We start from the raw sequence: 27,899 nt of genomic DNA on the forward strand, positions 1-27,899 counted from the left end.
ACTGAAGTCTCCTGCAGGGTTTTGCAGCCCCAGCTCACCACTTTCCTTCCATAGTTAGAACCTTCCCCACACATCTGATCAAAAGAAAATTTGGGCTATTGTGTTAACAGATGACTTTGCTTTTAATTGGTAGAACCAGGAGCTGTGGGACATCTGAGTTTCACGGAGATTCTGGACACGTCTCTCAAGGTCAGCTGGCAGGAGCCCCTGGAGAAAAATGGCATCATTACAGGTAAGTAGCCCTGTCTTCCAAGAAAGAAAAAGATAAGTTTGTCCTTGCAAAAAGAAGTGGATATGACTTCAAACCAAACTGCTGACAGCATGGACCCGTGCCCATGGCCTTCTCAAGAGGAACTGAAATGTCTTCCTGGCCGTATGGCAGAGTCCCGGCACTGGGCACTGCTCCAGTGAGAGCCAGCCTAGTCTGGGGGCCTTTTGCTGTGTGGGCAGCAGCTGTAGTTTGAGATCTATTCTCACGTCCATAGTCTCTGACCAATGAGTCAGTCGTGTTATGACATATTTGTTCACATGGTGTGTCTCACTTAATTCTCATAGCAGCATGGTAAGGTAAATATCGATATTATGACCATTTTACAGATGAGGAAACTGAGGCCCCGAGAGGGTGGGTGACCTTTCCTTCATTCAGCAGATGGCACTGAGTGCTCCTGTGTGCAGCCAGCCTTCTCAGACACAGCCAGGCGGCGTGACTATGAGGCTTACATGCCCTGTGTCTCAGCCCTCGTCCCACAGCTGTGAGCCGCAAGGCCAGGATGAGATCTGGATCTTCTGACTCCAGATCCCACGTTCTGTCCCTTCCCCACCCTGCCCTCCAGTGAGAGCCCTGAGGAGACTGTGAGGCAGGTACTTCGGAGGAGGTTCTGAGCTGTGGGAGGGGCGGGGGCTGAGCCTTAGAGGCGCCTGAGCAGTGAAATCTCCTCTCCTGGTTTGAGGGGTCTCTGGGAGACAGCTCACCTTTTTAGGGTTTTTAATGATTGTAAGTATGTATATATGTATGTATTTATTGAGGCAGAGTCTCGCTCTGTTGCCCAGGCTGGAGTGCAGTGGCACGATCTCCGCTGACTGCAACCTCCACCTCCCGGGTTCAAGCAGTTTTCCTGCCTCAGCCTCCCAAGTAGCTTGGATTACAGGTGTGCACCATCATACCTGGCTAATTTTTGTATTTTTAGTAGAAATAGGGTTTTGCCATGTCGGCCAAGCTGGTCTCGGACTCCTGACCTCAAGTGATCCACCCGCCTCGGCCTCCCAAAGTGCTGGGATTACAGGCATGAAAAACCTTTTAGGTTAAAGCTTAATTTAAATCTTAGTTCAAAAAAAAAAGTCTTGGTTTGACAAAAACAGCATAGGCTCTAGCCTCAAATGAGGTTGGGCAGGGCCCCCCGTTGCACTATTTTCGTCAACATAAGAGCCTCAGCAGACCTCTGGGGTCCTCAGTTCTGACTGGAGCTGTCGGGAGGATGAATTGAGAGAAGTTGTGTCAGTGGCTGCCCACTACCTGGCCCAGAGCAGCTCAACCTCCAACAGGCATCTTTTTTTCTCTCTTTTTTTTTTTTTTCTAAACATTACTGAAGATTTCTAGCAAGCCCCTTAATCTTCTTCTTGGTCAGTCATACATGGGACTTCTTCTACGTGAGCCCTCTCTGGGGACTTTGCCTGTGGCGTCTCACGTCCTGGCAGGGGCTCCTGCGTGGGTATTTTACAGCCGCGCCCCGAGGTTGAGTGAGTTGCCCATCTTGACGCGAGCGGTCAGTTCGGAGCTGAGCTGCATCTCCACTCCATGGCGGCAGCGTTCTCAGCTGGCCGCGGGAGCTGTGGAATTCGAGTGCCTGATTGTTCTGTGAAGCAAGCTCACGTTCTCTGGGTATGTCCTAGAAGCCTGTGCTGGGACTGTGCCGCCCAGAGACCAAGAGCCTCAGGTGGTCTGTCCCTGCTGCCGGGCCGCAGCGTTGGGGGCTGTTTCTTCTCTGCTCTGGCGTCCGGGATGACAATGGCAGTGATGACCCTGGCCACTTCCCCTGTGCTTGGCCCCTTAACCTTGCAGGATCGCATTTTGCTTTCTCAGCAGCCACACAAGGGGTGTCTTATAACCCAGGCCTGGCGATGACAAGGCTGACAGAAATGCCTAACGGTTCTGTTTATTAAGTAGTTAGATCCAAACAACCAAAGTGTTTATATGCTGACAATTAGAATTGCCATTTAAAAAATACTACACAGTAGTTGAAAGAAATAAAACTTGCATTTCTTTTTTCAGTGACCACGGTTAGTTCCTAATGAGATGTCTGCACCTGCCTGGCACTGCCCAGCCTCTTAGACCTTGGGACCAGATGGCCCCTCATCACCCTCATTTCCTGGTTCACATTGGTTTCCTGGCTGTACTCGTTTCCTTATCGCAACATCCACCAAAAATTCTGCTTTGCAAAGATAGGATGTATCCAAGGGCACGTGGCATGCTCTGGTCTTGAAACGGAGCTCCCCTCCAGCTGGAGGCTCACGTGTGTCCCGCTGGCATTGAGTGTCCTGTGCCTCCCTGCAGTGTCACTGCAGCATCTCAGGGGCCCTGGGGCACAGTGGGAGACTGTGTTCCTACAGTGACCTGTTTTTACACAGAAATCCTGCTACGTAGCAAACCCAATGCCAACCCCACTTCTAATCAGTAGAATCTCCTGTAATCATCTGTGCCAACCAGAGACCCTGATAGAGTGGTGTGCCCAGAGCCCACACACAAGGTCACCTTGGAGCCAGTGCCACCTCTCATCTTAACTTTTTTTTGTTGTTGAGATAGAGTCTCGCTCTGCAGCCCAGGTTGGAGTACAGTGGCACTATCTCGGCTCACTACAAGCTCTGCCTCCTGAGTTCAAGCAATCATCCTGCCTCCGCCTCCCGAGTAGTTGGAACTACAGGCGTGTGCCACCACGCCTGGCTAATTTTTTATGTTTTTAGCAGAGACGGGGTTTCACCACATTAGCCAGGATGGTCTCGATCTCCTGACCTCGTGATCCACCCACTTTGGCCTCCCAAAGTGTGGTGTGCCTCCTAGGCTGGACTTTGTGGGATTTTTTATTTTTATTTTTTGTTTATTTATTTTTTGAAATGCAGTCTCTCTCTGTTGCCCAGGCTGGAGTGCAGTGGTGTGATCTTGGCTCACTGCAACATCCGCCTCCTGGTTCAAATGATTCTCCTGCCTTAGCCTCCCAAGTAGCTGGGATTACAGGCGTGTACCAGCACACCTGGCTAATTTTTGTGTTTTTAGTAGAGACAGGGTTTCACCATGTTGGCCAGGTTGCTCTCGAACTCCTGACCTCAGGTGATCCACCTCCTTCAGCCTCTCAAAGTACTGGGATTACAGACGTGAGCCACCACGCCCGGCCTCACCTTAACTTTTAAAAAAAGTAAATTTATGAATCTGGCTCTGTCTTCCAGAAGCTTACCTTTTGAAATGCCCACTTCAGACAGTGTGAAAACTGCAGGAATGTGGGAAAGTCACTGCTAGAATTGGACACGATCTGCTGTACATTCTGAAGTCGTCTAAGAATTGCAAGTGCTGAGTATGTACAATTAAAACAGCCTCCTGTTGCCTGGAGTCGAAGGAATTAAGCAAAGTCAGGGGGAACTGAGCAGGGGAGGCCACTATAGACTGCAGGAACCTAGTTTAGTTTAATCTTGCTTTAAATCATTCAAAGGAAGGAAAAACAAACTAGCAGGAGGAAGGATTTTAAAAAGCTGAGCAGGAGGCTACCATTCGGAAGAAGAAGACTTTCCAGTTCAGATCCCTCAGGGACCAATTCGGCCACTGGAATTAGAGCTCTGCTTACCACTGACCCCAGAAACGGGGCTGTCTGGGTAGGAAAGAAAGAATACCCCTCTGCCCAGTTGCCTTTCAGGTCCGCAGTCGGCCATGTTTTGGAAATCTGGCAGAGACTCCGTGGTAGACAGTGTCCACACCGAAGGAATTCCTTTTACAGATACACACATTAGCCCCTGCCCTGCCCTTTGTGAACACAGCATACTCTCCTTTCCTGTTCTAAAGCCAAAAGAAAAAAATCCATGGGCATAATAATTCACGTTGAGCCAACATTTCACGGCTAAGCGGTGGTTGCCAATGCTTCCAATTTACGATCGTCTGTTTCACCAGCTAATGGGGCTTCATGAACTCATTTTCGTATTTTATTTAAACAAATACCTGTAGTTACAAGCAGCAGTCTATGGTTTATGGTGGAGCTTGACTTGGAAACTTGAGCTTTCCCGGGCTGGGTAGAGCCGGAGGCCTGAGTTTGGAGGTGCCTGTGCCATGGGGGGCAGCAAAGTTGCAGTGGGAGCGCCAGGCAGACTCTCTGTAGGTTCCTCTCGGCGGCCGCGTTGTCCCCTTCTCTCTGTGTGTGGCCTGTGCATTTTCCATTCCTGCTCACACCGTAATGTGCACCTTGTGTCACCGGAAGTTTCAGTGGATGCATGCAGCTCTTTGGAGAAGATCCTAGAGGAGGTGAGATCGGATGTTATCACCTCACCAGCCCAGCATCACCCTGTACCCGCAGTGATGCCCGCATCAGGGGAGCTCCCCCCCGCACCCACCAAATAGACATAGTTTCCCAGTGGAATGTGCTGGCAGCACCATTACATTCTACTCTGTGCTAAAGGCAGAGTGTTTCATTGAGGACAGCAAAAGAAAAACTGCGTTCTTGGGCAAACCTGGCTGCCACAAGCCAGTTTCCAAAAGCATTGGTGTGGCACCACCATGCTCTCGAAGGCTTCCTGCAAAGACTGCACCTGCTATTATAGGCGGCTGCGGGAGCCCATGATGACTGACGGCCTGGGCCTGGGCTCGGCACTGCTCTATGGGCCAGAGACGCTGTTGGAAACGGTGGTTTATTAGCCCTGGTCTGTGGTGAGCACCCCCAGCCTCTGTTTTAATTCGAGGCCTGGAATGAGAGGGAAGCAAGGAGCAGGGGGCGGCTACGCCTGACCAAGTAAATTGCCCATTGCGCGCTTATTGTAAATTTCAGTGTCCTCCACTCTCCCTCTGTAAACTCTGATTTATGAGGGCCAGGATGCAGACAGACAGTTTGTGATTGGATGCACTGCTCTCTTCTAGGGAATTTACTTCAGATCAACAGAAAATTATTTCTGAAGCTCCTCTGGCCATTAGTCTCAGTTAGGCAGCCATTGGGAGCTGGTAGGATTCCAAGCGGGAGGTACCCCGGCTCCTGGCTCCAGGCGCCTCTCTCCTCTCTCCTCTGGGAGCTAGAAGCAGAGGATGCATCCCCTGGCCAGCACTGCCCAAGCCGTCCACGCACCTCCCCCAAAAGCTGTCGTTAGAGGACATCTTTCCCACCTCATGCCCACTGCTCTGTCTGTGCTCACGGACATCACACGTCTCGGGCCTGCACCATCTCCGCTGGCGTTACTCTGCAGATCAGCCTCTCTAGCTGTCCGTTTGGTTTTTGTTTGTATCCATAACCATTTGAGCACACCGTATTATCGATGTTGATCCTAATAAATCCCAGCAACGCGGCCCTTCCTGAAGACGCTGGAATTGCCGTGTTTCAGCTCTAGGTCGACAAGGCGAACATGAGGCTTTGTTTTAGCTGATGAAGAACAGCTTTTAAACAAATGAAAATTTCTGGCAGGCAAGGTTGTAACATTAAACAAAGGCTCCTCTTCCCGTAGGTTCAGAGTAGACCCCGAAGATCAAATTATTTCGCGATTGACCAGGCGTGACCCACCAAGGTCAGGGATGTCTTTCGGTTCCCCCGCACACATCAGGAGGAGGTGCTAGAGGAGGAGGCTCTTGAGAGGCAGGGTCTCATCCACTGTGAGAAACAGACTCACCCATCCAAAGCCAAAGAATGGACTCAGAGACCCAGAGAACAGCGAAAGTGGGACTTTTAATGACAGTCTTGCAAGATTGAGTGTCTGATGGGCAGGCACACCCAGCACGGTCACAACAAGCCACTTACCCCCTAGTGTGCAGCTCCCTCCCCTGGTTCCTCACAGGCTGAGTACTGTGGGGGTCACAGTCTTCCCGGGCGTCACCCATTGGTTGTTGGGCAGGGGCTGTAAGTGTTTTCTTTAGGGTGGTCTTGTTGCATTTTGTTGCAGCCCACAATGCACTGCAATCCTAGTCAGCTCAGGGGCTCTTCAGGTATTTGACTTATGACGTAAGTAGCTGGGCAAGCTGATAAGAATAGACAAAATGAGCTATTCTGCAGGATAGTAAACGTTCATCTTAGACTAAACTTCTTTGGTTCGGGTGGGGACAACTAAGGGGGTGGAGGGAGGCTGACAAGCAGGCGTTGGCGATCGAAGCAGGGGCCTAGTATATACTGTTTCTTCTGTAGTTTGCTGACCTAAGCTGATTCAAGGTACTTTGTCTTGGAAATGGACCATGTATCCATTATTTCCTTCATCCACTGAGGACTGTCTGGGGCTCCAGCAAGTCCACGAAGCTTGCTGTGGCTTGGTTTCTTCCTCTGTGACATAGGATAACAACAGTCCCCATTTCAAAGGTGTGTTGTGAGGGTTACATGAATGAATGGGGCAGGCTAGATGTCTTAGACATCAGGGTGGGCAGATGAAGGAAATGCTAAGATGTAAAGTGAGGACAGGGCCTGGGCTGGGCGTGGTGGCTGACAGCTGTAATCCCAGCATTTTGGGAGGCCGCGGTGGGAAGATCGCTTGATGCCAGGAGTTTGAGACAGCCTGGACAACATAGTGAGACCCTCATCTCTACAAAAAATTTTTAAAACTGGCCAGGCGTGGTGGCACGTGCCTGTAGTACCAGCTACTTGAGAGACTGAGGTGGGAGGATCACTTGAGTTGAGTGGTTCAAGGCTGCAGTGAGCTGTGATCAACCCACTGCACTCCAGGCTGGGCAACAGAGCAAGACACTCTCTCTCTCTCTCGCATATGTGTGTGTGTGTGTATATATATATATAGATAGATATCTATATAGAGAGATATATATATCTATATATAAAAATAATTTTTTTAGTGGAATTATTGGTGAAATGCATTCATAATTTGACAAGAGAAGGTTGAATTGAATTGAGCACAGCAGGCTGACAGCTGTCGTCATTTTTCAGTTCATGCACCTGGTGCTGAGGTTACCAGAGCATCCGATAGGCCCTGTCCTTGTGAAGCGCACCCTGGTAGGGAGAGATAATATATATTTTTTTATTATTTATTTATTTATTTTAAATAAAGTTAGGAAGGAAATGGGAGAAGGCAATGGTGAGTGGTTGGCCTGGGTAGTCAGCCTTCTCCCCTCTCCCTGGGAGGAGGAAAAGGAGACCAGGACCTGAGAAGCAGCCAGACGCCTTTGATGTAGCCACCACAGAGGATGGTTTAGTGACCCTCTGGGACCCAGGCAGAGACCCCAAAGGCAGAGACGCCAGGCCGCCGCACCACTCGGTGACAGCTCCCAGGATGGCAGGCGCTCAGAGTGCTCTGGAGGCACCCATCAGCCAGGCCGTCCCTCTGGTGACCCTTGTTCCTTGGAGCTCCCACTGTGTCAGCCCACATGGGGGTCGCCGCTGCCCATGCACAGAAGCTGCCGGCCTGTACGGGGCCTGTGGGACAGCCAGAGGGAGCAGGTTCCGACATTAAATTTTTTTCAAAATAGTGAAGTCTCAAGATGCTGTCCTCTAAATTCTTGTTTACCTGCAAGTGCAACTCCTAGCTTTATTTATTGCTTTCGTCAGAATGAGGAGGGAGTTTCAGCTGCATCCAAGCGCTTCTATATCCCTGAGGTTATTGACTAAAAATAGGGAAGAGCAAGCGTTTTCAGCTGTTTTCTTTTGCTTGTGGACCTATGAGCTCTTTCTACCACTGTCTCCCTCTTTAAAAGACACTTTCAAGTGTTCTCTGATCCCGTAAACTCCCCTCCACGGGGGTTGACTGATTCAGGAACCAGTTGGGTCTTTTTTCTCCTTTTTTTTTTTTTCTTTTTAAAGACAAAGTCTCGCTCTGTCGCCCAGGCTGGAGTGCAGTGGCACGATCTCGGCTCACTGCAACCTCCACCTCTGGGGTTCAAGCGATTCCCATGCCTCAGCCTCCTGAGTAGCTGGGATTACAGGCACCCGCCACCATGCACGTCTAATTTTTGTATTTTAGTAGAGACGGGGTTTCACATGTTGGCCAGGCTGGTCTCCAACTCCTGACCTCAGGTGATCCACCCAAATTGGCCTCCCAAAGTGCTGGGATTACAGGCGTGAGCCACCACGCCCCGCGGGTCTTTTTTCTCTAAGCCCCAAGTCACAGTGGAATCCCAGGTGGAATAAATTTTCATCATGAGGCCCCACTGGACTGAAGAGAGTATAGGGGGAAATCAAATTTATTAGAAAACAGCATATTTGAAAAGGGGAAAGACAGAGCTAGAAGCAAAACTCACATACTCAGGCAAAAAGAAACTTTTCCACGCAAAATGCTTTGCAAAACGGAAGAGTGATCTATCAGTCATTTCATAAAGGAAAAAGTAGAAGTGTTTCCGTGAACTTGTTGCAACACAAGAGCAAGCATTAATTTCAGGTTCTGTATACTAAAAATACCAGCTTCCAAAAATGAAATGATTGGCCGGGTACCGTGGCTGTAATCCCAACACCGAGGGAGGCTGAGATGGGAGGATCTCTTGAGCCTAGGAGTTCCAGACCAGCCTGGGCAACAGGGGGATATCCCATCTCTACAAAAAGTACAAAAGATTAGCCAGGCATGGTGGGGCACGCCTGTGGTCCCAGCTACTCAGGAGGCTGAGGCGGGAGGATGGATTGAACCCAGGAGGTTGAGGCTGCAGTGAGCTATGATTGCACCACTGCACTTCAGCCTGGGCAGCAGACTCAAAAATCGATAAATAGATACATACATACATACATAAAATTTTTTTAGTGGAATTATTGGCGAAATGCATTCATAATTTGACAAGAGAAGGTTGAATTGAGCACAGCAGGCTGGCAGCTGTCGTCATTTTTCAGTTCATGCACCTGGTGCTGAGCTTACCAGAGCATCCAATAGGCCCCGTCCTTGTGAAGCTCACCCTGGTAGGGAGGGACAGTCCCCTGTGGTGGGACTATCACTCCCATAAGCAGGTTTGTGAGATCGCAGTGGGCGTACAGAGGAAGGAGCCTTGACCTGTGTCGCATGTCAGTAGCACAGTGGCCCCGAGGGGCCTTCAGCACATCCAGCCAAGCTCTCCATAGCTCCAGGCCTGCAAAGATGGTGCTATGGAATCCAGGTGAGCCCTTGGCCTTCAGGAGACCAATGCTGATCTGGTCCTGTTGCTTTGTAGGCTACCAGATCTCTTGGGAGGTGTACAGCAGGAACGACTCTCGTCTCACACACACACTGAACAGCACGACGCACGAGTACAAGATCCAAGGCCTCTCATCTCTCACCACCTACACCATCGATGTGGCTGCTGTGACTGCTGTGGGCACTGGCCTGGTGACTTCTTCCACCATTTCCTCTGGAGTGCCCCCAGGTCAGTAAAATCATATGCAGTCCTCCAGCTGTTGCCTTTCTCTTGGAGATTCCTAGAAGTTGATTGACACTTTTGTGTGGAAGCCACTAAGTGCCTTGAAAAGGAGGAGTGGCCTCCTGCCAAGATGCTGGAGGGTAAATGGGTGTTGACCCCACTTCAGCCTCATTCTCCAGAGCATTCCACCGCGGCCTCACATCCCTTCTGTCTTTTCCTCCTGCTTTGGCCTCAGCCAGTTCCCAGAACACAGGTTGAAAGTGTTTAAAGCCAGTTCCCAATGCATATCTAAAATATCGTGAATACTTTCAAAACAGTAGCGATGATTCTTAGTCCATTTTCATGCTGCTGATAAAGACGTACCTGAGACTCGACCATTTACAAAAGAAAGAGGTTTAATGGACTGACAGTTCCACGTGGTCGGGGAGGCCTCACGATCATGGCAGAAGGCAGGCGGGAGCAAGTCATGTCTTACATGGGTGGCAGCAGGCAGAGAGAGAGAGCCCGTACGGGGAGACTCCCGTTTTTAAAACCCACAGATCTTGTGAGAGTTACTCAGTATCACGAGAACAGCATAGGAAAGCCCTGTCCCCGTGATTCGATGACCTCCCACCGGGTTCCTCTCGTGACACGTGGGAATTGTGGGAGTTCCATTTCAAGATGATATTTGAGCGGGGACACAGTCAAACCATATCAGCGATGAGGGCGTGTGGTTTAATTGGTTAAAAATGGGTACATACAGTGACCAGGGTTAACACTGGAAGCACATCTGTGTGCGAGTTGCCAGGGTTTTCCTGAGATGTCTTGGACATTGTTCATCCAGGGCAGGGAAATGGGTTAGCTGACCTCCGGAAGGCTGTGCTTCCAGAAACACTGCGATCCATGCTACGTCTGGAGCCACAGAGTGGAGTGTTAGAGGGGAAACTGAGGCCTGGCTGCTTTGGCCAAACCCCTGATAACCAAGGTGCAGGGAGGCGCTGGAGTTGCCATTCCTTCATTGCCAAGGCTGAATGCTTGTAGCTGGAGAGGGGTCCTAAAGCCTTGCCCGCTCATCCTGGGTAGTGGCTGGAGGCAAATCAGATGGCAAGGACTGCTTTGGGGACGTCATGTTCTGTTTACTGTGCTTGAAGTTTATCACCATTAATGGTTGAAGAACCATTTAAAAATCCAGAGAGCTGAGAAATAGAAAGGAAAGAGCCCACTTGTCCTTCGATTTAAACATTTTCTATTTCAAATTCATTAAAAACTAGATGTGGAAAGGACCCTTGAGATCCTACAGACCCTGCCCCCGCCAATACGGAATCAATCACCAAAACAGTTTCATTGTCCCTGGGCAAGACCTGGTTTCAAACACCCCAAGCAGCAGCAAATGAGGAAAGCATGCCTCAGAGACAGTGCGGTCTGAAAGCTGCACTAGTCTTGCATTTTTCTTTTCTTTCCCCCACCCCCACCCATTTTAGCCCCTTATCTTTCTCTAGAGTATTTTGCATGGCACAGTAATCTAAAAGCTCTCACTTTGAACTCATAATGCTACAGCTCCGAGTGGGAGATGCTCTTTAGGGAGCGGCATCTGGAGGGTCTCTCATGTAGGAGTAGGCTTGAGCCACGGGCACCCTCAACGGGAGGCTCATTCAGAACCCACCTTCCACCTTATCCAGTTACCCAAGCAACTGAACACAGGCAGAGTGAGGAGAGTTCTGCACTTGCCCGAGAATGTGGTCGTCTTGGAAACCAGACCCAAGAAGCCTAAGGCTCAAGACCTGATCCTGAGCAGGTGCCACGCGACCTGGGAACACCCCTGGGCTTGTGCACTCTTCCCTCCACCCCTCTGAGGCCGCGGTAATTATGAAAGGAAGGACGGCCATTCGTTCTTTGTGTGGTTTCAGGAGCCAGGAAGGATTACATTCATTCATCCTTTCCTCATTCAGCCAGCATTTGTTAATTACCTACAAAGTACAGAGATGTGTAAGGCATGACACATCCCTTCAGAGTTTCTCATCAAGGAGGCCGTGTTCGCGGTGTGTCTCCTGAAGTCCACCGGGTCAGCCTATGAAAGCAAAAACCATGTACTGATCATGCCTCTGGGGAAGCTGTGCTGCTTCTCACCTTCATGCTTTTGAGAACAAATCCTTTTTTGGTGTCGAATGGTGTCGAAACTGGTTACTTTTGAAGCTGACACGTTTGATACCTTTCCTAAGCTGTGACGGACTGTAAATCTCTGCCTTTCCTCCCTGGTTCCTCTCTAGACCTTCCTGGTGCCCCATCCAACCTGGTCATTTCCAACATCAGCCCTCGCTCCGCCACCCTTCAGTTCCGGCCAGGCTATGACGGGAAAACGTCCATCTCCAGGTGGATTGTCGAGGGGCAGGTACGTGTGTCATCAGACCGGGAGCCGGCACTTCCAAAGAGCAGTGCTGGGGCCTGTGAGTGAGTGGCGCCCCTGCAGATGATGGCATGGGGGTGCGGGGGAGATGGGCATGCTTGGAGTGGGAGAACCAGGGGCTGGAGATAGCCCAGATAGCAGGGCAGAATGTCGGAAGACAGAGAACAAGATGTCAGGCTGGGGTCCTACCAGGTGCTAAGACAAGAATGCCAAGGGTTAAAATGAAAGTTGTGATTCAAAAGAGGTACCCAAAATTGGATCGCGTTGTTGATTGAGGTTTTAAAAATTCTGTATCACAATTAGCTACTAAATATACTAATAGGATTAATTGCTTGGTACCGCTTGTGTGTCATTAGCTATGCATTCATTCAACAGTATTTTTAGAGACGATTGTTCTATCTGCAGGCACTATTCCGGGCATGGGGGCTATGGCAGTAGACAAAGCTGGCTGAGTTTCTGCTGTCGAGGAGAAAAGTGCCGTCTGGGGAAGAAAGACCTCCAGCTGCGGGAAAGCTGTTATATTTGAGGGACAGCAAGGAGGGCGGGTGCTGGAGGGAGCGGAGCAAGCCCTGGGCTGGCAGGGAGTGAGTCTAGGGAGAGCGAGGGGTGGGTTCCGCAGGACCTGAGAGAGCAGACTCCCCCGAGAGACTTCTGGTCTGACTCCCGCTGTGCAAGTGCTGCAGCACGCAGAGGTCCGGGACAGCGCCGGGCTTAACTAGGATCACGCTGGCGCTGGTGAAACCATGCAGTCTGCCAGGTCCGTGTTCCAATAAAAGCAGGAGGAAAAAGATAAAGGGCCAAATTATGAGGAGTAGTAAAGTTTCAAAATAGTTATTATCTGTAGTAAAATCCTCGTGGTTTTCATGACTGCACTTGTACTATATTGCAAGACAATCCACTCCGGGAAATTGGCCATACATTAGGGAACAAATCCTATCTACCTCTTCAAAAATTTCATTAAGCAAACAGTTCTGAAAATCTAAGGAGGATCCTGAAGGCGCAGGATGGGACTGACCCACAAATGGGGCTGGAACAATTATTTACTTAGGAAAAATAGCACCAGAGCCCTACCTCACATCAAATTAAGAAAATCAGTCCTCAGCCAATGAAGACTCAATTGATGAAAGCAACTTTAAAACGCTTAAAATTAAATATAGGACGAGAATCACCATGTCTCATGAAAACCAAGTCTAGTAATTAAAATCCATCAGCGGGCCGGGCGCGGTGGCTCACGCCTGTAATCCCAGCACTTTGGGAGGCCGAGGTGGGCAGATCACGAGGTCAGGAGATCGAGACCATCCTGGCTAACACAGTGAAACCCTGTCTCTACTAAAAATACAAAAAATTAGCCGGGCGTGGTGGCAGAACCTGTAGTCCCAGCTACTGGGAGGCTGAGGCAGGAGACTGGCATGAAGCTGGGAGGCGGAGCTTGCAGTGAGCCGAGATCGCGCCACTGCACTCCAGCCTGGGCAACAAAGCGAGAATCCGTCTCAAAAAGCAAAATAAATAAATAAATAAATAAATAAATAAAATCCATCAGCAGAAGGCAATACTTTTAGGCCCACAGAAGCACCCGCTGTGGTCTTCAGTGTCTGACAATGCCACGGAGCTGAGGCCAGAAAGCAGCGCTCATTGCGGGCTTTAGAATGTGGTGTTATGCTAGGGCTGGGCGGGCCACAGCCACAGAAATGCCAGCGTCTTCAGGGCTCGACATACGAGAGCTCAGTTGTGCATCCAGGCAGGCCTGGGAGTGGACGACGCTCCTTTTGCCCGTGTTCCGTTGCCCAGAACTTGGTTGCGTGGCCGGCTGTCGCGGCAGGAGAGTCTGGGAGTGTGATGTTTCAGCTCACCTGGGAGGGAAAGACGTGGAGTGATGTGGGGACCCTCGGCACAGTTTCTCGGCCACAGCATCCTGGCTTTATGCCATACAGCCTGTTTGTTTATTTATTTTTGAGACAGAGTCTTGCTCTGTCGCCAGGCTGGAGTGCAGTGGCGCCATCTCAGCTCACTGTAACCTCCGCCTCCCAGGTTCAGGCAGTTACCCTGCCTCAGCCTCTCGAGTCGCTGGGACTACAGGCGCCCGCCACCACGCCTGGCTAAGTTTTTTAATTTTAGTACAGACGGCGTTTCACCATGTTAGCCAGGATGGTCTCAATCTCCTGACCTCATGATCTGCCTGCCTCGGCCTCCCAAAGTGCTGGGATTACAGGCATGAGTCACTGCGCCTGATCTCTAAAGAGGTTTTACATTTTTAATGTAAAACATCTTAAATATATGCAAAAGGAAGGAGAAGAGTAGAGTAAGCCCCCTGGTACCCATCAGCGAAAGTCAGTGATCCTCAAGATTTTGCCACATCCATCCACCTCTGCTTTTTTATTGGTGTATTTTGAAGCATATTTCAGACCACGTGTCACTTTGCCGCCATACGTGTCACACGTGTGTCTGAAATACCTGTTCACATGCCAATATGGATGAATTTCACAGGCATAATGTTTAGCAAAAGAAAAACCAGACCCTGCTTGGAGCATATATTGTGTGATTCCATTTATAGAATGTTCCAAAACAGGAAGAAGTACTCTTTGGTGCTGGAATTTGGGTTTTCCTGGGACCTCTGTGGTTACTTACCACGGGGGTGACAGTGACTGGGAGAGAGGGGTCCACCTGAGGAGAGGGTGTCTGGAGTGGCAGGAGTGCTGTCTTTTGATCTGTATCAGGGTTAGATGTGTGTGCTTATTTTGTGTATACACCAGTGGTCTGTGAGCTTGCCTGTGTGTCTTACTTCAGCGAAAAGTTTGGCCAGGCACGGTGGCCCACACCTGTAATGCAGCACTTTAGGAGACGAAGGCAGTGGATCACTTGAGATTGGGAGTTCGAGGCCAGCTTGGCCAACATGTGAAACCCCATCTCTACTAAAGATACAAAACAGCTGGGCATGGTGGCACACGTCTGTAATCCCACCTACTCAGGAGGCTGAGGCAGGAGAATCACTTGAACCCAGGAGGTGGAGGTAGCAGTGAGCCAAGATCACGCCCCTGTACTCCAGCCTGGATGACAGAGCAAGACTCTCTGTGAAAATATAGATATCTTCTCTCATACCACTGTCACACCTGATAAAATTATTGTTATTGTTTTTTTGAGATAGGATCTCACTCTGTCACCCAGGCAGGAGTGAAGTGGTGCAATCTCAGCTCACTACAACCTCTGCCTCCCGGGCTCAGGCAATCTTCCCATCTCAGCCTCCCGAGTAGCTAGGACCACAGGCGTGCAGCACCACGCCAGCTAACTTTTTATGTTTTTGGTAGAGACAGGGTTTTGCTGTGTTGCCCCGACTGGTCTTGAACCCCTGAATTCAGGTGATCTGTCAGCCTCAGCCTCCCAGAGTGCTGGGATTATAGGCATGAGCCACCGTGCCTGGCAATTCGAACTTTTTAATATCATCTAATCATCAGTTCACACTCAGATTTCCCCAGATTTTCCAAAACACCTCTTTACAGTGGTTTTGATAAAAGTAGGATTCACAGAAGGTTCACACTATTCATTTTGTTGTCATGTCTCTCAAATCATAAAAACACCATAAACAGCTTTATTGACATACAGTAAACTACATATATTTAAGGTGGACAGTTTGACGCTTGTGACTTATACACACACCTGGGAAGCTGTGACCACAGTCGAGATAATGAACACGTTCTTCACCCTCAAAGGTGCCCTTGCAGCCCCCAGTACCCCTCCCTACCCACCCTCCCCATCCCCACAACCACTCATCTGCTTCCTGTCACTATAGGTTACAGCTGTCTTCATCTAGCGGAACCCCCCACCCTTTCCCCGCATGCAGTTACCTCATTGAGAAAACCCAGCCAGTCATCCCATGGGACATCTGCATTGGAGATGCTCCTGGTTACATCCTTGTGGGGTCACTTGACCTGTTCCTCTACCCCCATTTGCCCTGTAAACTGGAATTTCATTGCAAAGGACTGGTAGATTCCATTTCCACTCCTCCTTCCCTCCTTCCCTCCCTCCTTCCCTCCTTCCCTCCCTCCCTCCTTCCCTCCCTCCTTCCCTCCTTCCCTCCCTCCTTCCCTCTCTCCCTCCCTCCTTCCTTCCCTCCCTCCTTCCCTCCTTCCTTCCCTCTCTCCCTCCCTCCCTTTCTCCCTTCACCCCTCCCTTCGTCCCTCCCTCCCTTCTTTCCTCCCTCCCCCTGCTTCTCTCCTTCCTTACTCCACATTCCCTCCCTTTTTTACTTCCTCCCTCCCTCTACTTCCTCCCTCCCTCCCTTCTTTACTTCCTCTCTCCCTCCCTCCCTTCTTTCCTCCCTCCCTTCCTCTCTCCCTCCCTTCCTTCCTTTCTTCCTCCCGCTCTCTCTTCCTCTCTCCCTCCCTCCCTAAGACTGCTTCCCAGTTACTGCAGCAGGTTGGAGGCATGTAGATCTAGTTGCCCCACTCAGGGATGCTAATTTGGGTGGCAGAGCATAGCAGCCTGATCCCTACCTTGTGAATTTCTCCATCAGCTTTTTATCTAATGATCTCATCCATCCATGATCTTTGCCTGAATTAATTATGTTCTTAGGATATTCAGGATGATCATTTTCTACTTCTATCAATCTTTCCTCATTTAGCTGTTGGAACTCTGAAAAGAAACATCTCCCCTCATCTCTCAGACTATTTAGTTACCTTCAAATATAGGAAGGCAGAATAAATGCTTAATTCTTTTCCTTTAATTACCACTTTTCAGGGTGAGGAATTGGTCCCCTGGTTACTTCCAATGTTAAATAGATTTTTATTTCTTTTTCTGTCTTGTGATCTCTTTTGCTGAGTATCATCATGAAAGCATAGATTCTTACCTGTTCAGTGGGTTTCAGTCCCCTGCAGTCATTATTCTTTTTGAACCTAGAATTGGCCCGTCTTTGGCCTAGGGAGGCTTTCGTATCCTGGGGCTCCAGCCTGAGGCTGCTCTCTTTGATGACTTCCTGCCTCACGCTGAGATGGAACCCGGCCTGCCGGGCCTTAGTTTCTTGAGTGTCAAATGCTATTTAAAGATGATAACAAGAGCACCAAGGTGGACGCTTATCGCTCCCAGATGGTCACTGCTTTGACACCTTCCCAGTAGACAGAGAACATCTTTTCTGAAGCATCGTGAATTCATACTGACATTTCCAGTCAAACTTCAGGTTACTGACCTTAAATGTATATGTTATGTTATGTTATGTTATGTTAAATGTATATTTTATTTTATTTTATTTATTTGAGATGGAGTCTTGTTCTGTTGCCCAGGCTGGAGTGCAGTGGCACTATCTCAGCTCACTGCACCCTCCACCTCCCAGGTTCAAGCTATTCTCCTGCCTCAGCCTCCTGAGTAGCTGGGATTACAGGTGCCCACCACCACGTCCATCTAATTTTTGCATTTTTAGTAGGGACGGGGTTTCACCATGTTGGGCCAGGCTGGTCTCGAACACCTGACATCAGGTGATCCACCCGCCTCAGCCTCCGAAAGTGCTGGGATTACCGGCGTGAGCCACCGTGCCCGGCCTAAATGTATATTTTAACTATATTTTCCCTTACACTAAGACTGTGCTTTTTAGGACTCCTGACTTCATCTTCTTTATCCTCCTGTTGTATTAGGAGGTTCAAAATTGCATATACCTGTGGTCTGTGAATTTGCCTGTGTATCTTACTTATATGAAAAGTTTATGTGAAAACACAGATGCTATTGTATTAGGAGTTTCAAAATTGTAATCTCAGTGGTATGACTAACAGAGACTACTGAATGAAATTTAAGTATTTGTCCTTAGAATATGTTATACCGTGGAAGTACAATATATTCAGTTTATACCTACAGTTTATATTGTTTATAATATATTTAGTTTATACTTACAGTATACAGTACAGTTGCAATACTGTTCTAAAGCCACACTGTTCTTTTCTCACTGTGGTTATCTTGATATGGATTTAAGTTCATTCATTTCAGGACTTGTTTTGTTCTTTTGCTTCAATTTTTAGCACTGACTTTCTTTAAAAATCACTTTACATTTTTAAAATTTATTTGTTTATTTATTTATTTTGAGACAGAGTCTCGCTCTGTCACCCAGGCTGGAGTATGGAGTATAGTGGTGCAATCTCAGCTCACTGCAACCCCCACCTCCCGGGTTCAAGCTATTCTCCTGCCTCAGCCTACTGAGTAGCTGGGATTACAGGTGCCCGCCACCACACCCGGCTAATTTTTGTATTTTTATTAGAGATGGGGTTTCACCATGTTGGCCAGGCTGGTCTTGAACTCCTGACCTCAAGTGATCCACCAGCCTCAGCCTCCCAGAGTGCTGGGATTACAGGTGCAAGCCACTACGCCTAGCTCATTTTACATTTTTAAAAATTGTTGGAGGATTTTAAATTAATTTTTGAGGATATAACTCATTTACATGGTGTCAAAGTCAAAACTATTTAAAAAGTGATATTCAGAGAAGTTTCCATTCTTTTGTCCCCTTACCCTGTTGCCTGTCTGCCGCATAGATAACCTTATTTATTAAGCTTTTGCCTTATCCTTTTTTTTTTGGCAACTTAAGCAACTCCCCGTATTTGTGTACTTCCTCTGTCTTCCGCAGAAGGTAGCATATTGCGCCTTGCTGTCTTCCTGTGACAGTGCACCCTGAACACCCCGGGCATCATGTGTGCAATTGTCCTTTCTTCTCACACCTGCTCAGGTCTGCCTGGTGTGCATGAGCTGGGGCTTGTTTATGTAGCTAGTCCTCTGCTGACAAGCATTGGGATGTGTATTAGTTTTATATCACTGCCATTACAAATCACCAAAAACTGAGTGGCTGATACAACATAAATGTATCATCTTCTAGTTCTGCAGGTCAGAGGTCCAGCATGGGTCTCACTGGCTAAAGTCAGGTAGGCTGCAGGGCCATGTTTCTTCCGGAAGCTCTGGGGATGAGTCAGCTTCCAGGCTCATTCAGGTTGCGGCAGAATTCAGTCCTTGCAGTTGTAGGGCTGAGGTCCCTATATTCTGCTGTCAGCCATGGTCATTCCCAGCTTCTGGAGGTCCATGGTCTGTGGCTCGGGGTCCCCTTCCTTCATCTTCAGAGCAGCCAGGGCAGGTCAAGTACTCTCAGACTCTGGCTTTTTCCTCCTCCTTCCTTCTCATCTCTCTGGCCCACTCTTCAGCCTCCCACTTCCACTTTTAAGGACTCGTGACTAGCTTGTATTCATTCACCTGGATAAGCTCCCTGATGTAAGGCTCATACCCTTAATCACATCTGCGGAGCCTCTCCTGCCATGTAAGACAGTGTACTCATGGGTTCCACAAATTAGGCTGCGGGCATCTCCAGGGGACCTCATTCAGCCTCAAGCTTGTTTTCAGCCTTTTGCATAGCCATTTTGTATTTTTGCCACCTTATCTTTGGGGTAGATTCCCAGGCATGGGTTGGCTGGATCACAAGGCAAATGCACATGTAAACTTCCCAGACATTGCCAAATTCCTCATCTGCAGGTTGCTGCATTCCCAGCAGCAACATGTCTATATTTTTGGTCATGCAAAAAAAAAAAAATTGAAGTCTAATTTATGACTCCTTTCTTGCATGCCTCTGGTTTTTGAGTCATAGGCAGAAAGGTTTTCCCCACTTTCAGGTTCTAAAGGAACCCAGCCACTTTTCTGCTACCAATTTTCTGGTTTCATTTTTACTTTTAGAACTCCGTCCATTCGGGACTGATTCCTGTATATGGAGTGAGGTATGAATCCATTTTCATCATTTTGCAAATAGCTATGTAATTGCCTCAGTGCCATTTGTTAAAATGACCTTTTTTTTTTTTTTTTCCTGATTTGTAACATTAAATTCCTATATGCACTTAGGTCTATATCTGAACTTTTCATTCTGTTCTATTAGCCCGGTTATTCATGCACTAATTCCACATTGTTTACTTAGAGAGGCTTTAAACCATGCTTTAATATCTGATGAGGCCTCCTTCCCCGTAACCAGTGTGCATGCACACACACACACACACACACACACATGCACACACTGCTTGACTTTCTTAGGATTTTCCTGGCCACTCTTGTGGATGTCTGATGGTGTTAAATTTTTCTGTCCAGAAACATGCTACCTCTTTTCACTTGTTTAAATCTACTTTTCTTAGCTGCTTTCTTCTTGGCAAAGCACTGGGTTCTCTAATCCTGCCTTCACCTGCTCTCAGAAAGGCAGGAAAATGAGGGGTGACCAATATACCTCAAAAGCTGTAACGTGAAGAATATGGGCTTTGAATCAGACAGACCTGGTCCCCCCCTTTTTAGCACCCGTATTTCCTAGCTCTGTAGACATGCTTCTTAACTTCTTTGTGAGACCAAATTTCTCTGTGGAGGATGGGGTCAATAGTCCTATCTGCGAGGTTGTCATGAAGATTAACTCACGTGTGCCTATATATTTTTTTTTTTGGGGGATGGAGTCTCACTCTGTCGCCCAGGCTGGAGTACAGTGGCACGATCTCCACTCATTGCAAGCTCTGTCTCCCGGGTTCACGCCATTCTCCTGCCTCAGCCTCCTGTGTAGCTGGGACTACAGGCACCTGCCACCACGCCCGGCTAATTTTTGTATTTTTAGTAGAGACGGGGTTTCCCCATGTTAGCCAGGGTGGTCTCGATCTCCTGACCTCATGATCCAATGTGTGCCTATTTTAAATGACATTTTCTGCCTGTGTTGTTGGCATAGAGGACACAATTGATTTTTAAATATTTTTGTTTCTTTAATAAACTCTTCTGTGTTCTAAGCGCTTTCACAACTATGAACACGTTTAATTCTCATAATGGCTCTCTGGTGGCTGTTATAACCCCATGTCACAGATGAGACATGAGAGGGTTGGGTTACCTGCTCGGGTCACACAGCCAAGCTGTGAAGCCGGATTGGAGCCTGCAAATCTGGGAAGTCTGTGGCTGCTCAGCCTGGTGTATTGGTGTTACAGCCAGAAACTTTGGGAATTCTCTTGTTAGTCGGCTAGTTTTTCTGTAATTTTCTGTAAAGAATTCGTATCATCTGTTAATAGTGACAGTTTTTGTTTCTTCCTTAGAATTTTTTATATCCTTTCTTTCTCTTTTTTTGTTTCTTCTTATTTGAGTATTTTGTAATCTTACTGGGAGTGCTAAAACCTCTTCTATCATATTGGATTGGGACAGTGATAGAAGACAATCTTTGTTTTATTACTTTAAAGATATTATTTTAAGATTTTATCAGATATGACATTTACACCATTGATGTAGGCTTTTAAAAAAATATATCCAGCCTGTATTGGGTTAAGCTGATTCTTTTCTAATCCTGGTTTGCTAGGAATTGGTGGGTTTTTTTTTTTTTAAAGCATAAATAAATTTAATTGCATCAGACTAGTTTTTCATCTATTGAGCTCCCCATTTGGTTTTTCTGATTTCATCTGTTGGTAAGGCAATTCACGCTGCCCTTCTGTTTCACCATCCCGGAGCTCCTGAGACAGAAGCAATCTGATCACGATGTTTGTTTTGTTTAGGGTTAAGATCGTTGTTTCCATATTCGTAAGTGAACTCGGCCTTTTCTGGTTGTTGGTTTGGCTTAGGTTTTAAGATCGATAGTTTATTTTCTCACCAGTTTTCATAAACAAAGATTGGATTGAGCTTGTGTTCCTTAGCCCTCAGGCGGAGGACCCTTGTGGGCATTTACACGATGAGGTCCCTCAGGTGGAGGTGAGACCCTCCCTCAGGCGGAAGTGACACCCTCCCTCAGGTGGAGGTGAGACCCTCATGGGCATCTGCAGGATGAGGTCCCTCAGGCGGAGGTGAGACCCTCTCTCAGGTGGAGGTGAGACCCTCAGGCAGAGGTGACACCCTCGTGGGCTTCTGCACAGGCTTCTCAGTGCCTCCCAATCCTGCCACACATTGTGGGAAGGGAGGCGCCCAGACCCACCAGTCAGTTCATCAGAACCCCTGGGGCAGGGGCTGCAGTACTGTTCCATTTATGAGACTTGGAAATGACAGATCTGCATCTCCACGAAATGAAAGATCTGCATCTCTGCTGAGGGTCCCGCCTCAGGGGACCTCTGTGCTGAGCCTTGGAGGTGGGATATGCTCAGGCAGCCTCTCCCTGGCTGCTATTCTCCAGCAGTTCAGAGGTTTTAGTGCCCTAGGGAAGAATGAACGGGGAAAGCTTCTGGCCTTCCCCCTCGTGGCCTTGCCCCTTCCCCAGGCCTGTGTTGGTTGCATACACCCCCCTGGGCTGTTTCTGAGTGTCCAGGTCAGGGAAGCTCCATAGCGTGGAGCCTACATGCCGGTGAATCCCTGGGTCTGCCTGACTCCTGGGCCAGCTCACAGCCTGCAGCCAATGGTTAAACATTTCACCCGGAATTTCCAATTCCCTTGAAGGGTAATCTTTCCCTTTGATTTCAAAAGTGTTTTAGAAACTACAGACAAGCCTTAAGAATCCTACAGAGAACTCCCCTTCACCCAAAGGCCCCATCCATGATTTGCCAGTTTTCCCCAAAAGTCCTTGGTAACAAAAGGCTCCACTTCAGGACATGGGCTACACCCAGTGATCTCAGTTTTTTCTTGACTTCTGTGACCTTGACAGTTTTGGAGACTACAGGCTGGTTATTTCCTAGATTCCCCTTGATTTGGATTTATCCCAGTGTCTTTAGGAGTCATCCGAGGTGATGCATTTTTGGTTAGAATGTGGGGGAAGTAATGCTGGGCGCCTCCTGCTCCATCTTGTTGGGTTTAACCTGGCCTTGGCATGTCCTGTTGTTAGTCCAGTAATTCTGCTCACTTGACTGAGATTTCTCCACTCTAAAATTACCCCCACCTCTGCACCACCTGCTTTACAGTTAATCAGTATTTTATGAGAAGATACTTTGAGATTCTCCAAAAACCTCATTTTTCTCTTTCCAGTCTCATCCACCAGTTTGTCATCCATTAATATTTCTTGCTGGAATTAATTAGGGCAATGAGGGCACCAGTAATTTTTTTAAAAAAATTCAATCATTTCTTCTTCATTTATCTATTGACCTATTCCTGAAAGCAAAAGCTTTCTTGTCATTCATTTTTCCATTAATTATCATCAGTGTGGACGCATGACTTTTTATTTTGGTTAACAGATTTTTAACCCATTGCTATCATTGCTAATTTTGATGCTGAACCTTCCCTCCATTTGGCCCGTTGGGGGTTGCGGGGGAGCCCTTCCAGCTGGCTTCTGTATTCTTTTGATGCCTCCATCATTCTTTGAGCACATCCTTATCTTCTGGCACAAGATGATCTCAACTCATCTTGTTCTTTCTCTCTTCTTTCCCAGCCACTTCTCCGGGGAACCTTGGGTTAGTGCAGTGGAGAGTGGGATTTAGAAACCAAGATCCAGGCAGTCATGTGCTCATTGCTCCTGGGGCATCACTGCTCCCAGCTAGGAAATTACATATGTCTATAGCTAGGTCGTTTTCTGTATCTAGCCACATATTCTGAAAAGCAGTATTTCACACCATCACCTCCAAATACAATGCAAAACCCCTCAGTTTACGTGAGCTTCCCCCTTTCTGCATCTGTCCCAGCCCTTCTCTGGCTCCCAGTATCCTCAGTATATTTATTTTTTTGCTGAATTCCACTCTATGTGGCCAGTCTCATGATCAAAGTGGGCTGCCGCCCTGCTTGGACAGCCTTCTGCTTGGACGCCTCCTTTGCCCAGATTCTGACCTCTGACTGAACTCTTTCACACCCTGCTCTGGGAAGGGGAGGATGATGGCTGCCCTTAAAATTTTTGCATATAAACTTAAATTATCAAAGTCTAATGTGACTGCACTGTCCTCCTTCCAGGACTTAAGTACAGGACTCAAAAATTCCTGAAGTCCTGTCAAGTCATACTTGTTATATGTCCAGCATGTCAACTCTGTGTCACTTTTCTGTATCCACGAAGGCAATGATCCTTATTGGGGCATCCTGTCTCAGAGTGAGTGTTGGCTTAGATTTCTCCACATTTGCCATTTTCTTGTTTTTTGTTTGTTTGTTTGTTTTTGTTTTTGAGACGGAGTCTCACTCTGTCACCCAGCCTGGAGTGCAGAGTCACGATCTGGGCTCAATGCAACCACCACCTCCCAGGTTCAAATGATCCTCAGCTTTGTGAGTAGCTGGGAGTATAGGCATGTACCAGCACATCTGGCTAATTTTTGTGTTTTTGGTAGAGGTGGGGTTTCATCATGTTGGCCAGGCTGGTCTCAAACTCCTGACTTCAGGTGATCTGCCCACTTCGGCCTCTCAGAGTGCTGGGATTACAGGCGTGAGCCACTGTGCCCTGCCAACAGCAGAGTATGCTTTTAACAATGATGAATGAGCAGGCATCTCTTTAAGCACCTTCTGAGGGTGTTTTGCTGGCAGGCCAGTGTAGATAAGAGCTGCTGTTCAGTCTTCTACAGACTCAAGCAGAATACGCTCCAACCCTCCACATCACTACCCAGCACCTTCACAGCTCTGTCTGGGGAAAGTAGAATTCTGCAGCCACCTCTTCTCGTTCTTACTACCAGAATTCTGGCCACACGTTCTTTTGGGGAACTCCACGCTGCTTCTGTCCATGTGCCACCTTCCTGGCCTTCATCACATTCCTCGGATCATCTCTGACTCATGCCCCAGGAAAGACATCATGACATGCAGCGAGCAGAACAAAACCATCGGGGGTGTGGACACAAGCAGCACAGGGTTTAGGATCAGAGCGACAGGGCCCGGAATCCCAGCTCCACCGCTTTCTAGCTGTGTGGCTTTAGGAAAGTCTTTTAGGTCATGTTCTTTAGCTGTAAAGCCTGAATAACAGTGCCTGTCTCACAGGTGGTTGAGAGAACTAGAACATGGGGTTACATTGACTTCTCTGAGGTGTACACACAACTGCTTTCTGTCGAGCTTGAGCTACTTTACAAACGCATCTCCTCTGAGAAACCTGCCAGCCCCCGAGGCCGTCTGTGGCTCTGTCCCAGCCTCCCTCTGTGCTTGCCCACCCCCTGTCCTGTGGTACTCCCAGGACGCTGGCTCTTGCTCCCCAGCCACTTCTCTGAGAATGTCCCATGGGCTGCCTGGTCCAGGCAGGCTCCAGAGCACCCATGAAGCCCAGCTGTCCTAAATTCCAGGCAGCAGGGCCCTTGAGGTTGTAACTAGTATAGATGAGGCCTCTGGGACCTCCTACACCTCACCCCCTTTGAATGGGATGCAAGACAAACCCAGGCCTTCTCTGTTGCAGGGAGACTCCAGGGTCCCCTCTCACAGCCTCTCACTGGGGAAACAGTTGTTGACTCCTAATCTGTGCCTGGTACTGGGCTGGAATTTGGGGAGGAGAAAGAGTCCGGAGCACACGGTCTAGATGCAAAGTCATTAATCACATAGAAGTCAGGAAGGTGATGTCAGAGAGGTCTGCTGGGGTGCCGGGAGGACACTGAGGAAGGAACAACAGAGCCCATCGGTTGGGTGTGGAGAGCCCAGAAAGGGCTCTGTCTCGAGGCTCCATGAACGTGAGCCCAGGCAGAGAGCGGCAGAGTGGGGCAGGGACGAAGCCTCCCACCACAACACTCTGCCAGAAGAACGTTTGTGTTTCTTCCCTTTGATCCACTTTTCAATCGTATCTTCTTTGCAGAAAAGTTTCCTTTAAAAGTGCATCAAGCAGGTTTTATTACTTAGAGTTATCTTCAGTGAATTATGGAATGAAGGATCCTAATCATTGGAGGAACCCACTGAAAGGCCCTATAATAAGTTGATGCCCAGATGTGGGTTGCAAAAAAAAAAAAAAAGAAAGAAAGAAAAAGAAAAGCAGCAGCTTTTATAGGTATTTCTGGCTCAGTAATGCTTTGCTTAATTAGTAACCTTTGACTGTAGAGTGAGCAAAACATCCCTTTGCGCGTTTTTACGGTGCACCATAAAAGGGAGAATGCAAATGTTACATGTTTTCATTTGCCACTCCTGTTTGTCTGCTCAGTTACCTCTATAAACCCCTGCCATTCACGGCCATTTGCTGTGCTCTAATGGCCAAAATAACGTGTAGTCTTCTCAAAAGCCTGCTCTGAGCAGAGTTTTCCATAATGAAGATGCTAGTGGTAACACTTTAGGTACAGCTAAAACTGTTTTCATTCTGAAAATGGAAAGCAAAAAAAAAAAAGTCTCACTTACTGCTTATTTGTGCATAATAGTAGCCATTTTCTTAGAAGAAACTGTTTTAGAGAGTGTTATGGGCTAATAAAATAAAGCACAAGTCTGTTTAGTGCTGGTCTCTCTGTAACTAAAGAGTAGTGGAGATGGAGCAGCCGGGCGCCCAGCGTCCCCAGGTAGGACACTTAGAGACACCGAGGCTGCCGGCGGCGTCGACAGCAACAGCATTTGGAATGACGCATGCCTCGGTGAAGTCGGGGGCGTGAAGCAACACTGTCTGTCTCCTAAGCACACGTTGTGCCGAGGGACCGGATCCCGGGCTGATGGATGGGAGGCCACGGGCTGTGTTTCATTTTGCTGTTTGCCGAGGCACTCACCTGCAAGGACATCTTGCGGGATGTGTGGGGCTTTCTGTTCCCCTAACATGCCCTTGATCCAAAGCCTCTTGAAATACTCTTCTCCCAGAGGTGAATCCTGGGGAAAAATGTCATCTCAGCAGATGAGTGTATGTGCTTTCCCTTGTCAGAAGTTGAAGCCCATACAACCCGGGCACAGTCCCCGTTTTGCCTAAAGGGCCAGGGTGTTTTTTAGTTTTTTGCTTTTTTTTTTTTTTTGAGACGGACTCTCACTCTGTTGCCCAGGCTGGAGTGCAGTGACGTGATCTCAGCTCACTGCAACCTCCACCTCGCAAGTTCAAGTGATTCTCCTGCCTCAGCCTCCCCAGTAGAGTAGCTGGGATTATAGGCACGTGTCACCACACCCGGCTAATTTTTGTATTTTTAGTGGAGAGGGGGTTTTACCATGTTGTCCAGGCTGGTCTTGAACCCCTGACCTCAAATGATCCAACCACCTCGGCCTCCCAAAGTGCTGGTATTACAGGTGTGAGCCACTGCACCTGGCCCGGCCAGGGGTTTGAAAGCCAAATGGATTGCCCAGGAATTCCAGCATGGGATTGGCCTTCTGCAGAACTTGCTTCTGCTCCACTTGCCCCTCCCATCCCCATGTGCTGACACTCGCTGTGGTCCAGTGCTGTGCTAGACGCAGGGGCCTCTGAGGCAGGTGCAAAGAGAACCTGCCTTCAGTGAGTAGGAAAGACAGACTCAGGAAAGAAGCAAGATAGCATGACCTCATGGAAGGTGGCGGTGCCTCAGAGGGAGAAGCAAAGGACCAGGACCTCAGAGGAGGTTTCCTTTATTGTTATCGAACTGGACTTGTGGACCCGCCTGGCACAGCAAAGCCAAACCATTGACATCGGGATTGCAGCGAAAGAAAGTGAGGCATTTCTTTCAGGGCACCAGGCCAGGAGAATCGGGTCACTATGCCTAAGACCTGACCTGTTCTATGGCTTACAGTAAGGATCTATAAAGGCAGAGAGGCAGAGGCTTCAGGCAGAGTCAAGCAACAGGACACAGAGGCGACACATTGGTTTTACCTAAAAGGCCATCTTGAAGCAGGAACCCACAAGTTTTAGGTAAATTCAAAGATTTTCTGATCTGTGATTAGTTAAGGGGTTGAAGCTTTGTCTAAACATTTTGGATCAGCAGAAAAGAACATTAGCTCTGGCCTGAGGGTGTGAGTTCCTCCAGGCTCACAGGATTTTTTTAGGAGGAAATTTAGAACGAACAGCAGAAGTCAGAGTTCCGTCCTAAGCTCCCCCATATCTGAAGTCTTCCTCAGCTCCCCCATATCTGAGATCTATTGTAGTGGACCTGTGTAGCCAACCCGTTTGGTAGGAGTCTGGGTTTCTGAAAAACAACTCAGGGACACATGGTAAGATGTCACTTTAGTTTCTATTGGGAACCAAGCATCTCCTGACTCTAGCCTCCTTGGCTATTGTTTTCAGCTACTTTTACCTTCTTGTTTGTCAAGTTGCTAATTTACTTTTTTTTTTTTTTTTTTTTAAAGCATAAATAAATTTAATTG

At 48.2% G+C, this 27,899-nt stretch overlaps 1 protein-coding gene across 1 annotated transcript in view; it reads left to right on the top strand.

Moving 5' to 3' along the window:
• Positions 1-27,899, top strand: part of SDK1 (sidekick cell adhesion molecule 1) — a gene marked incomplete at its 3' end in the record, with an annotated part of 662,329 nt that overhangs the window by 459,947 nt on the left and 174,483 nt on the right. The window contains exons 20-22 of the mRNA XM_011957004.1: positions 134-232; positions 9,296-9,487; positions 11,728-11,849. Of these exons, the coding sequence (XP_011812394.1) occupies positions 134-232; positions 9,296-9,487; positions 11,728-11,849 (413 nt within the window). The remainder of the gene's footprint in view (positions 1-133; positions 233-9,295; positions 9,488-11,727; positions 11,850-27,899) is intronic.

The sequence above is a fragment of the Colobus angolensis genome, unplaced genomic scaffold (genome assembly GCF_000951035.1).
Source record: "Colobus angolensis palliatus isolate OR3802 unplaced genomic scaffold, Cang.pa_1.0 Scaffold43, whole genome shotgun sequence".
In the NCBI taxonomy this organism is placed as follows: Eukaryota; Metazoa; Chordata; class Mammalia; order Primates; family Cercopithecidae; genus Colobus; species Colobus angolensis.